Below are 12,098 nucleotides of genomic sequence, written 5' to 3'. Positions count from 1 at the left end.
CAATAGCCGCGTGTGGCTAGTAGCGACTATGCTGAACGTTATGTGGGCTGTGCAACTCTAGGACTCTGCGATTCTGTAAAATAGATGGCAAGTAACATCTTAAGGTGTGCGTGTATTTATCTGATGCTTTTCTTGGAACAGGAGAGGAGCGTGAGACGCTTGGGGTGGGAATAGTACCCATAATGAGCCTGAGGCTTGGAGAAGTCAAGTAGCCCATATTAAAGACCACATAGCTGGGTAGAAACACGTCCGTCTGGCCCCCAAGCTCTTCAAGCTGGGTGGGGTCCACAGAAGCAGTATCTTCTTCTTCGCAGAGGAGCTCCCCTGAACCTGCCCTGAGCCGCGGGGCTGTGAGAACATCGGGTTCTGCTGCATGCTGTTTGCTGCCATAACAATGGTGAAGGGAGCCCACCCCCTGGCCCCAGGTGTGGTTAATACTCAGGGCTGAAGGACCAAGTGGGTTCTTGAGGCCCTGTGGTCTCTGGTTGCCCCTGTGTCTGTCTCTTTGAACAAACCTGATTGGGAAGACCCTGTGAGGTGGGACTGGCGTGTATGAATACACAGGTTGTGCACTGCTCAAAGTTACATAGCCTAAGGGGCAAGTAAAGTCTGGAACCCAGTCCCTGCTCCACTGGCCAAGCTGCGGCTCCCGGCACCATGTTGCATCCAGCCAGAGGGGTGCCTTTATAATTCACACACAGGCCCTGGACAGGCTGGTACAGCCCTACCTGGAGAGCAAAACAGGGATGAGCTGCCAGTTTCTCACTCCGGTGCAGAGTCTTGAGGTCCTCCTACCAAAAATGAAGACTCATCATTTCTCCTTCCTTCTTTGGACCCGTGACCTACGCTGAGGCTTGACCCTGCCCCCATCCCCCTTCACACGCGCGTGCACGCTCACGCACGTGCACACACACCCCCCTCAGCATGAACACCCCCGTCTCGTCTGTGGCTTCAGCGGCAGCCTCTTGAGAGCTAGGCCTCCGCTTCCCCAGGAAGGCCTCAGGACTCAGGCCAAGCAAGGGCGCAGGCCCCAGTCTCTGACCATTCACTTTGCGGGGAGTAGAAACAGCTCATGCGCCCCTCCCGCCACATCCGGCATTTCAATCCTCCAGGAAAAATGGAGGCTTCTGCAATGCGAGGCCCGACTTGTTGATGTAGAATCTTACTCTATATTCCACCCAGGTTTATACGAGTGAATTATGCAAATCTTTGATAGAAAAATATTCCTCCGCACATCCTTGAGAGTGTAAAACCTTAGTCAATAATTCATACTCGCGTGTCTCTGACTGCAGGCTTTTTCTTCATTATAACTTGCACCTTGTTATTTGTGTTCCACGTTTTATTGTATACTGGCGTGATGCCGTGCATTATAAAATTCATCTGCTTCATTATATGATGAGCCGGGGCTGGGGCCAGGGGCCAGAGCTGCCCTCAGGATCCAGTCCCACATGACAGAAGGCAGAGGAGGTGGCTGGCTGCATGGTGACTTCAGGGAATGTCAGAAACCACCCTTCATCCCCCAGACCTGTTCCAGATGTCCCCTCACCCGCTGACTGGCGTCTCAGGTCACACTATTACAGCTCCATGCCTTCCTTCCTTTCTCCAAAGGCTTATTTGTCCTTAGAAGTCAGAGGACCCTGGAGACTTTGCTGGGAAGAATGTTGTCTGAGTAGGTGTTTAAAACTGGAGGGGAGGGCTTCCCTGGTGGCGCAGTGGTTGAGAGTCCACCTGCCGATGCAGGGGACACGGGTTCGTGCCCCGGTCCGGGAAGATCCCACATGCCGCGGAGCGGCTGGGCCCATGAGCCGTGGCCACTGAGCCTGCACGTCCGGAGCCTGTGCTCCGCAACGGGAGAGGCCACAGCAGTGAGAGGCCCGCGTACCGCAAAAAAAAAAAAAAAAAAAAACTGGAGGGGAGGGAATTCCCTGGTGGTCCAGTGGTTAGGACTCTGAGCTCTCACTGCAGGGGGCCCGGGTTCAATCCCTGGTCAGGGAACCAAGATCCCGCAAGCCAGGCAGGCAGCCAAAAACAAAACAAAACTGGAGGGGAGAAAAATCCTGAGGATGCTAGGAGGGAAAGAAAGGGGCATCCACAGAAGTGGAGCAGGGATGCGTTGCCCCAGAGGGGAGCCTCCGGGGTGGGGGGGTGTAAAGAGAGAGAAGACAGAGCATCCTCTTGTTGCATGGCCCAAGCAGGCCAGTGAGGGGGTGGCTGTCTACTCTGCAGACCTCAGTGTGAGCAGGGGTCCTTCCCGCAGTGCGGGGGTGGGAAATGCGGTCTGATTATTGCAGTCAGCCACAGCGCCCCCTAATGTGTGTACTCCAGCATGGCTCATGGGCACTCCTCTGGAGACGCGAGCCCTGGGGACCTGTACTCTAAGAGGCAAGGTTTCCCAGGAAAGTGGTGAGGAAATGGCAAGGACAAGGACAGTCCTCCAGCTGCATCAGATCTCTTATCTCTCTGGGATCTGCCCTGCACATCGCTGCCTCTGAGCCTTTGCTCCAGCAGTTTCCACCGCTTAGGGGACCCTTTCTCCCCATGTGTATCCTGCCACGTCAGATGGTGAGCACTTCTCCTAGCACAGTGCTTAGCAATCTTTCCTGGAACTGCTACTGTGTTGTCTTGTTCTCACCACTGCAGCGAAGCTCGCTGAGATTGGGTCTGTCCTGCGCACTGTTGCTTCTAGAACCCAGCATAAGGTCTGGCCCCTAGTAGGTGCTCCACCAATGCTCGTTGAATGGCTGGGTGATGCCTTCCCTGACACTCCTCCGCCAAAATTAATTTCTCCTGATACCTCCTTGAAAAACTCATCCCATTTTCCTTATTTTCATGTTGCTCGCACAGGTGCCTATCTCCCCCTCCCCTTCCCCCCCCTCCCAGGAGGCAACGACCCTGTCTCCCCCAAGCCTGGCACCATGCCGCGTAATGGCATAGGTGCTGGATGCATGTTTGTTGAGTTGATGGGGGAAAAAGGGGACAGGATGTCACTGGCCCGAGACCGTCTTTCCCTCTACCCCACCCTCCTCCTGCTGCTGCCCATGGTGCTAAGGCCTGGAGGAGGGTCGGGATTGAGATGCCTCTTGTGAGGGCAGTGGGCGGGCTCTCCTGACGGCCAGCCAGGGCCTTGGTTGTTTCATGACGATTTTCTCAGGCCATTGGTTGGGGGACAGGGGATGGGGGAACCTGTTAGTGGGCCTGAAGGTCCTTAACTACGGTGCTGCTAGCCAGGGTTTTCTGTTGCATTTTGTTTGGAAGAACAGGAGAGTTTCTCAGCTGTCTGGGAGGGGCCTGCTGCCTAGAAGCAGGGGATAAGCCAGCTGACCGCTGTGGAGAGAGCTCGAGCCATGGACACAAAGCAGAGGCACCAGGCGTGTAACCCAGGGTCCACAGGCCTCCCCACCAAAGGCGCACGGATCCAATTCAAGGGCTCCGTGAATTGGGGCTGGGTTAAAATGGCATATTTTTTTTCACTGACTTCTTTTTTCACTAACTTAACTGAAATTTTGTACTTCTTCCATTTTGAACGTAAGCAACAAGCCACAGCAGTAGCAGCACCTGTGACTGTGACCAATAGGTATTTTCATATCGCAGCCCTGGCAGATACCCCAAAATATCATTTGTGCTCATCACTATTACAAAATCGTTCGAATACAATCCAGCACTAGATCTTATTTCATAAAGAGGAATACAGAGCATATATTATGTGATATACTGTATCAAAAGTTTGCTTTTGAATGCTCATATTGGTATAACCATACTTCAGCATATCTGGTTTCCTTTGTCATTTTATGTATATTACGCATTTTAAAAGATTCTGGAAAGGGGTCCATGGAATATCAGAACCCCTGGTGAAGAGAGAGGCTGCCCCAGTCGTGGGTGGGCTGGGGAGAAAGGGACAGGCAGTGGGCTTTTCTGTACCCTCCCCCAACCGTTACTAGACCCTCTCGCTGGGCATGAGGTGCTCTGTGGGGAGGGGCAGCGGGGGCGGGGCCTCGGCGCTGGGCACGTGCTCTCACCGGGCTGGCCTCCCTCGCCCTCACTGGGACCTCCTGGGCCTCCTCCCCTCCCCAGTCCCGGCCATGATCACCTCCCACCCCAACACCACCATCGCCATCAAGGGCCACGCGAAGGAGCTCAACTGCACGGCGCGGGGAGAGCGGCCCATCATCATCCGCTGGGAGAAGGGGGACACGGTCATCGACCCCGACCGCGTCATGCGGTATGCCATTGCCACCAAGGACAACGGCGACGAAGTGGTCTCCACGCTGAAGGTGAGCACCCACGCCCCAGTCTCAGAAAGTGGGGAGCCCACAGCTATTGCATCTGTATCCAAAGGAGGTGAATGGGGAGTCTGGGAGCCCCTCCTCCACCCCAAAAACTACCTCTCCTTTTCCCTCCTTCATCCACCAACCTCTGCCTTAGAACCTCACTCTATCCCCTTTCTGACAACTCCTCACCTTTAAATGTGTGGAATCCCCAGCCCCTCCCTCCCAGAACACCCTAGCCCCTCCTTCCCTCCCCCCAGGATGCCCTCAGCCCTCTCCCTCCCTCCTGGACCCTCTCAGCCCCTCCCTCTATCCTGGGTCCCCCCCCTCAGCCCCTCCCTCTTTTGGAACTCCTCAGCTGGCCTCCCTGCAGGGACTCTTCCACACTTCCATCCTTTGAACTTTCTGGAAAGAGGAGCCCTTGACAAACCCCTGGTGGATCCTCTCCCAGAAGAAGGTGGCCTTGCTGATCCCTGGCTAGATGGGCCCCCTTCAGCAGACCAGCTCTAAAAGACTCTCCCCATTCCTCCCTCTCTCCCTGCCGCTGCCCTCTGCCCCTGCTGGCTGCCTCCCAGCTCAAGCCTGCTGACCGTGGGGACTCTGTGTTCTTCAGCTGCCATGCCATCAACTCGTACGGGGAGGACCGGGGCTTGATCCAACTCACGGTGCAAGGTACCTCACCTGCCCCACGCCCCCAGCCCCTTCCCCTGGGACCCCGGCGCTCACTGCCAACTCCCCTCAAGAGCAGGGACACCGCCCACATCTAGCGGAGGCTGACCAGAAACAGCTCTGAGGCAAAGCTCCATCCACCCTCCTTCCTGCCCAGAGTGGGGTGATAGGGTCTTTCCAGGCACACTGCATACAGCGAGGTTTGCAATGGCTGCGGCCCCTGTGGAGCTTAGCTGCTCCCAGAAGTGGAGGGCCTGGATTTGTGGGCGCAGACCCTGCAGGAGGTATGGGAAGGGAAAGTCAAGCTGGGAAAAGTTGGGAGCTCTGCATGGGGGAAAGTAGGAAAGGGGCTAAGGAAGAGAGGGGAGCAGAGCAGGAACCGAGCAGGCCCCCCTCTGCCTCTGAGCCCTGCTGCCGGGCACCCTTCACCCTCTCCTGCCTTGCCTGAACTCCAGGGCTCAGGGCCCTTGGGTGGATCACAGGGGACACGGATCCCCCAGGGCAGATCCCTGGTCCTCTGTAAGGGTCAGCAAGAGGCCAAGCTCTCTGCTGCCATCCTCACTTCTGCCCCCTTCCCCTGCCACCCCCCAGAACCCCCCGACCCCCCAGAGCTGGAGATCCGGGAGGTGAAGGCCCGGAGCATGAACCTGCGCTGGACCCAGCGATTTGACGGGAACAGCATCATCACGGGCTTTGACATTGAATACAAGAACAAATCAGGTGGGTGAGGGCTGGGCCTGCTGTGACCCCTTGCACCATGTGCCGGGACGGTGCCCCTCTGTGGGACAGCCCCTGGGTGTTAGGGCTGCCCATCTAAGGCAGACACACAAGCCCCTGTGTCTTCCAAAGGGAGGAACACTGGTCACTGGTTAGGAACCCTGGGGGCAAACAGGGGGACCGTCAGTTGATGGGGAGGGGGTGTCAGCCCCTTTTTCCCAGGACTGTCCCTGGGCAGGTCCATAGGGTGGTTTGATTTAAAGCAACTTAAAGGCCCTGAGCCAGGGGGCTATGGGCTGTATCTGTGGGGTCAGAGACAGCACAGTTTCACTGGGTCATCTAGGCACTCCTGGTTTGGGATGATGGGGGTGCTTGGGAGTCAGAGAGCTGGTCCTTGCCAAGAATGAGTCACTGGGGGATGGGAGTCCCTGGAAAAGCATAGATCTAAGTTTCCTCCTCCAAGAAGCCCTCCCAGATCCCTCCCTTAGGACCCTAGCTAGCTCCTGAGGCTGCCCGCCACTGTGAAGCCATGTAGAGCAGAGTGAACAATGGGCCCCTAGGTCTCTGGGGAAACAAGGGACCCACAGTCATGTGGCAAGAATGGCAAGGAGGGGACAAGAGGCCTGGACAAGAGGCCAAGCCAAAAAAGAGCAATCATGTTTGTATCTGTGTGACTCTCTCTAGAAGGTACAGCAACAGGGGGCTGCCCCCTCACTCCCAACACAGGAGTGAGGGAACGAGAAGCATGCTCCTCCTCTTGGGGTCTTTCATACCTTCGGAATTCAAGACCATAAGCCCAGAAACGCTTTTCAAAATAATCTTAAAATAAAACACAGAAAGAGAGTCTGGAAAACTCAAGCCACCCCAGCCCACTTCTCCCACCAACTCCAACTCATCTTCCAGGTTTTAGCATAGATCCAAGGTTTTGTTTCCTCAGAAGCTTTCCAGACCCTTCCTCTCTTCCTTAGCATAGCACATGGTCATTGGCCAGCTGGCTGTCCACTCCCCTAGAGCGACAGCCCCTGGCATGGCGTCCACAGCAAATCTCTGAGCTGTATTCGCCTCTTGAGAAGCCACCGTGTCCGGGGCACTGGGTTCGTGCAAGGTTTCGGCAAGGAGGGGCCCTGCCCTCAGAAGCCTACAGTTCAGTTGGGGAGAAAAGTCAGCTCACAGCCAGCGCCCCTGGGAAGTCACTCTCAGTGCAGGAGGCGGGCCGTAGAGAGGAGGAGGGGCTGTGCCCACAGGGGTCGTCAGGGAAACATCTCTCCGGTCCCTGTAGACACTCCATTGAGCTGGGAGAAGATGGAACGCTAACAGGCCTAGATTCAGGGAGATGGGAACGGCCAGGCCCCAGCAAGATGCAGTGCTCTCCAGGGAGCAGCACGTCTAGCAGAGGGTTCACAGACCCAGTTCCTGGTCAACAAGACTAAAATGTGCTCTGGGCTCCGGGTTGGGGGAGCGGGGGCGGCTCTGGGCTGAACTTTGACTTCCTTGGGGAAGGTCATTGAGAGCTACTAGCAATGCCTGAGGTCCCAGAGAGAGACTTGGCATGGCACCTTGAAAAGGGTCATCAGGTGTCAACAGGAAGGGGAGGCGTCCAGAAGCTGAGTGAGCAGGCTGCCGCAGCCCTGCATCTGGGACAGGTGATGAGCAGTGGCAGGGCCTCAGTGGAGGCAGAGGCCGCGGGGAGGAGAGGAAGCCCACTGTGTTCATCTCACACCTCGAGGCTTCCCGAGTCTGGGCACAAGCTCCCCAGGAGCCAGAAAGATGGGCCAGCATCTCCCTGCCTGGATGATGTGGCCTGTCGGGGGCGGGGAGTGGATGCCTGGGCTGTCACTCGGGCCTCTTCCCTATTGCTCCTTTTGACTGCCCCCCTGCCCTCCTCCCCCATGCTGCCCCGTTGCCCACCCGGCCCCCTCCACTGGCCACCCTCCAATGTGTGGAAACCTTTCCTGGGGCACTGCTCAGCAGGGCGAAGCTGAGAACATCACACATCTGGAGAGCGGTGCAGAAGGAGAGGTGGGCAGGGAAGATGCTATTTTCAGAGCTCATCCACATCTTCCCCCCACCCCTCTGGCTCTCCTGAAAGATGAGGAATGGCCATACCCCACCCCAGAGCCAGGATGGATGGCAAGGTAGAGAGGTGGGTAATGAAAACTCAACCTCAGACTCTCCCATCCACAAGGGCTTTGCACCTGTAAAAAAAAAAAAAAAAAAAAAAAAGCAAAATAAATCACAGGATCGAGAGCACAGAGAAGCTGGCTGGTCCTTTCTCCTGCCTTTAGGTAGGACTACTCCAGGCCACCCCACTCAGACGGGCACTATCCTGGCACTTAGGAAAAGGAATCCCGTGGGAACTGCAGTGAATTACCATATTGGAGTCAGGCAGAGGCTGTGAGCATAGCACAGCTTCCTTGTCTGTGAGGGGGAAACAGTAATGCCTGCCTTGTGGGACTGCTTTGAGGAATAAAGAGAAAGCATCTAGCATGGGACTATAGTCAACCTTTAAAAGATGTAAGTTCCTCTCCTCCTTCTAACTCAGATACTTCATGCGGCAATTTATAGTCCTATGGGACTTGCAGGCTGAAATATGTGTCTGTCAGTCAGCAGCATGTACTGAGTGCCAATAATAATCTTGCAGAATCATGCACCCGCCATGTGGTAGGGAAAGAGGAAGAACAGGGAGACAGAGTGTTGCCCTTGGAGCTTACAATGCAGTTGGAGTGAGAATAAACACTGTGTACACACGCTCGCATGCACATACATACACACACACACACACGAAGGCACTTCCAGGACCATTACAAAGCATTATCCAATCACGTGTAATACACCACAAACTGAATTACATGAGAACTGTAAAAGGTATCCTAGGGAACGGATGGATGACCCAAAGGAGGGAGGGGCGTGTGTGTGTGTGTGTGTGTGTGTGTGTGTGTGTGTGTGTGTGTGTAAGTAGATCTTCTGCCTGCAGGTGGAATAGTAGAACAAGAACAATTCTCAAAGCAGAAGACTTGGGTTGACCAAGTGTCAGGGCTGTATGATGTTTAGCAAGCAACTTAAGGTCTTTGGGCATCTCTACCTATCAGTGGAGACAATAACACGTAATCCAAGGTGGCTGTAGGGATTACGTGAATGTGATGGCTTATGTGCATGTGCCTAGCACAGAGCCTGACACAGAATAACCCTCTATGGGTCCCCATCCTGTGCCCCAGTCTCCCTTCCCCTCTTCCTCTTGCCCCAGACCACACCCATCCTGGACCATCTGCTCCTGACCCCCTTCTGTGTTACAACTGTGCCTTTGCCAGGTTTTCTGCCATGTTGCTCATCATGCTAATTTTCCAAGGGAAATTACCAAGTCTGCCCTTCCTAAGCCATCCCGCTCACGCTGACTTCTCCTGGCCCCAGGCAGCAGAGTAATAATACATGAATGCTGAATGATAAATAGCACCGTCCACACAAATGTATCAGATGGCGCCGTGCAGATTTAAAAATGCAGACACCACATTTCACCCCTGTTTTCCAAGCAAGGAGCAGGGATGGGTTCTTTGAGGATGGCCCTCCAAGCCCAGAAGGCAGCCTCATGGTGCGCGCCGTCAGCCACCATGGGGTAAGCCAGCCCGGTGTGGCGTGGCGTTCTGTGTGAGCTGGAGTGGGGCCGTGAGAGGGTCTGGTGTCGAGATGTGGTGAGTGGTGGTGGTGACCCAGGAAACCTTTTCTCGGTGCTGCGGAGATTGCCGTGGTGGGCTCAGAGCTGTGATGCAAGGAGGAAATCAGAGATGCAGAATGGATTTGTTTCCCAAGCACAGGCAGCTAAATGCTCCAGATGTGACTTTCGTCCAAACTGCTCCCCCTTCTACAGTGAACGTGTCCCCTGAAACACCAAAGGCCCCGGGTCCCCTCCCAGCAAGCAGCCCACAGAGTGGAAGGCACTGACATCTCCCCAGCCACTTCCTTAGTTTTTAAGAAGAATATTTTGCATCATAAACCCTTTGATGAAGAAAGGGAGAGAGAGCCCTTAATGAAATATGTTAATCTGGGTAAGCCAGGCTTATATGAAAGGGAATATTAAAAGAGACAATGTTCACCAAAGCCAGCTCAGTACTCTGAGAGCTGAAAAGGAAAGGGAAGAAAATAGGGCCCCTGATTTCAGCTGTTCAGGTCAGAGAGATGGCAGTGATCAAGTATGGAAAATCAGCTAGAGACCTCCAGATTTGACTCTGAAGCGTTAGCCTGCAGGCGCTATGGGGAGAGAGCCATTTTGTGGCAACATCAAAGATGATTTGGGAACACAAGGGCAAATCCACCTGGAAATGACTGGCAAAAGCAGAACAAAAAGAGGCCACTCTCTGGGGCATTCCCCCCCCCCCAACCTTCCTGTGACTGACAGTTGAAGGAGGCAAGGGAGGGAAAGGCAAAGGGTATTTCTTGTGACTACAAAATGCGGAGGAACTGCAAGTCCAAAGTCCAGGACAACGAAGTGGCTCTGATCTAAAACCAACAGTGGGTTTTAAGTGCCCAACGTGTGCCAAGTGGGCAAGATGGGCAAAGTTTTAGACATGGTTCCTGCCTTCAGGGAGCTTATCTGTGTGTAGATGGAAATAGAAGCCACTGGTGGGAAAAGTGTATGGAGTGAGAGGAGAGCCTAGGATGGAGCCTTGAGGAACTCGAACCGTTAATGGTAAGGTAAAAAAGATGCACCTGCAAAGTGAAGAGATGACCCAAGAGAATAGGAAAAGCTAGAGAGTGTTTTAATAGGAAACCCAAGAGAAAAGTGTTTCGGGAAGGGAGAGGTCTAAGCGTTGAACACACCTGAAAGGCCAAGTGAGAAATCGGCCTTGATGACGTGAGCATCACCTATACAGTGGAGATATGGTGCTGATGTCATTGGAAGGAGGGAAGAGTAAATCGTGTCCATCACTGCACCTGGCACATCACAGGTGCTTGATAAATATTAGCACCTCTTTTCTTTAGCCCCTCTGTTTTCAGACACATCATATGGTCTCCTTCCTCTGCCGCACTCATCAAAAATGAATGCACTGACTCGTGATCACTCTCCCTCTCCTATAAACACAGGCAAATCATATATGATGTGTGAGCTGGCACCAGCTCCCAGAATGCCGCAGAGAGAAGTGAACACCTGCCTCCGCACGCTAGCCCATTTCCTCCCAAACCAAAGCAGTACCCACGGCAGTAGGAGCCTGCATATTTGCAATTCTGGCTTAACCTGCCAGCCAGAGTGACTCTTGGGCAGTTGGGGTGTTTTAAATGACAAGGAGAAAATACTGTTTTTCTGAGCATCCACTGTCTGCCATTTGTGACTTTGGCTCATGAAACCAAAGAATTAAATGCAAAACTGCAGATGGGGAGCTGGGCCAGTGCCCTTCACAGATGCCAAGCCTGTGTAGCTAAAAGTGGTGTTTTGAAAAACGTCGAGACCTCAATTAACCAGAACCTGGGAGGATGGGATAGTCTTTTCGAGTGAACCAATTCTCCTAATTTACCAGGCATTAGCTTGAAAAAAGTCTTCCTAAAATTTGTTCTAGAATGTGCTAGCCTCCCTCCCTGATTTACGGGTCAAACTGTAGTGAATACAGTTTAATCTTGTCTACTGAGAATTTTCAGGAGCCTCTACTGTGGATTTAAAAGACATGGAAAATTAGACTGAACAGTCACATCAGGACGCGCCCTGGGAAGATTTTTAAGCCCCACTGTCAGCTAGTTTCCTTGTGCTTTGCCTTTTTGTTTCTTTTCAAAGCAAAGTGCCAATAACGTAATCTGGTTATGAATTCTGCGTTTGGAAGGTCCTAGGCTGAGGCATTGCTGTGGCTGCAACCCCTTCCGTGTCTGTCTGGGATCCCCTGGTAGGTGCACAGCACAAATGTATTGAATGAATGACTGGATTCCTCTGGAGGTGCAGAGTGTTTACTGTCACAGTATCCCTGAGTGGTATTTATCTGGTATTTGTCACATTCTACAGTTTTGCTAAACATTAGCCCTGGAATGGGCTGTCAGTCCGCCTGGATGAATCGGGAACATGCTCATCCCTTTGTTGGCCTCTGACTGTAAAGACTCAGAGACCATTCTCTTGCTGGTGAGAGAGAGGGTAGGGTTTGCCTAGGGACTCTGGCACATGGTTTGTCCCCCCTGACAGCCCAAGAAACAGTCAAGACCACCACCACACAAATGCACAGGGAAAGGCAATACAGAAGCACACATAGGAGGAGAAAGGGGTATAAGGCTTGGCTTCCCCCTTTGCACTGGGATCATGGGTTGAGGGGGTGTCTCACAGTTATAACAGGTCTCTGATGTGGTCTGAGAAACCAGGAACAAGGGCACTGGCCAATCAGACCCTCAGGAATAGCAAGCAAATGGTGATCTTGGATGGGACCATAGGAGACATCTGACCCCCATCTGAAGTTTGAGTTCACCAGGCGGCCCAGGGAA

At 53.6% G+C, this 12,098-nt stretch overlaps 1 protein-coding gene across 1 annotated transcript in view; it reads left to right on the top strand.

The window, feature by feature from the left end:
* DSCAML1 (DS cell adhesion molecule like 1) overlaps positions 1–12,098 on the top strand; it is a 327,097-nt gene that overhangs the window by 272,866 nt on the left and 42,133 nt on the right. The window contains exons 11-13 of the mRNA XM_060157966.1: positions 4,072–4,271; positions 4,841–4,937; positions 5,526–5,654. Of these exons, the coding sequence (XP_060013949.1) occupies positions 4,072–4,271; positions 4,841–4,937; positions 5,526–5,654 (426 nt within the window). The remainder of the gene's footprint in view (positions 1–4,071; positions 4,272–4,840; positions 4,938–5,525; positions 5,655–12,098) is intronic.

The sequence above is a fragment of the Lagenorhynchus albirostris genome, chromosome 9, assembly GCF_949774975.1.
Source record: "Lagenorhynchus albirostris chromosome 9, mLagAlb1.1, whole genome shotgun sequence".
Classification (NCBI taxonomy): domain Eukaryota; kingdom Metazoa; phylum Chordata; class Mammalia; order Artiodactyla; family Delphinidae; genus Lagenorhynchus; species Lagenorhynchus albirostris.
This window is presented reverse-complemented; position numbering and strand designations above follow the sequence as displayed.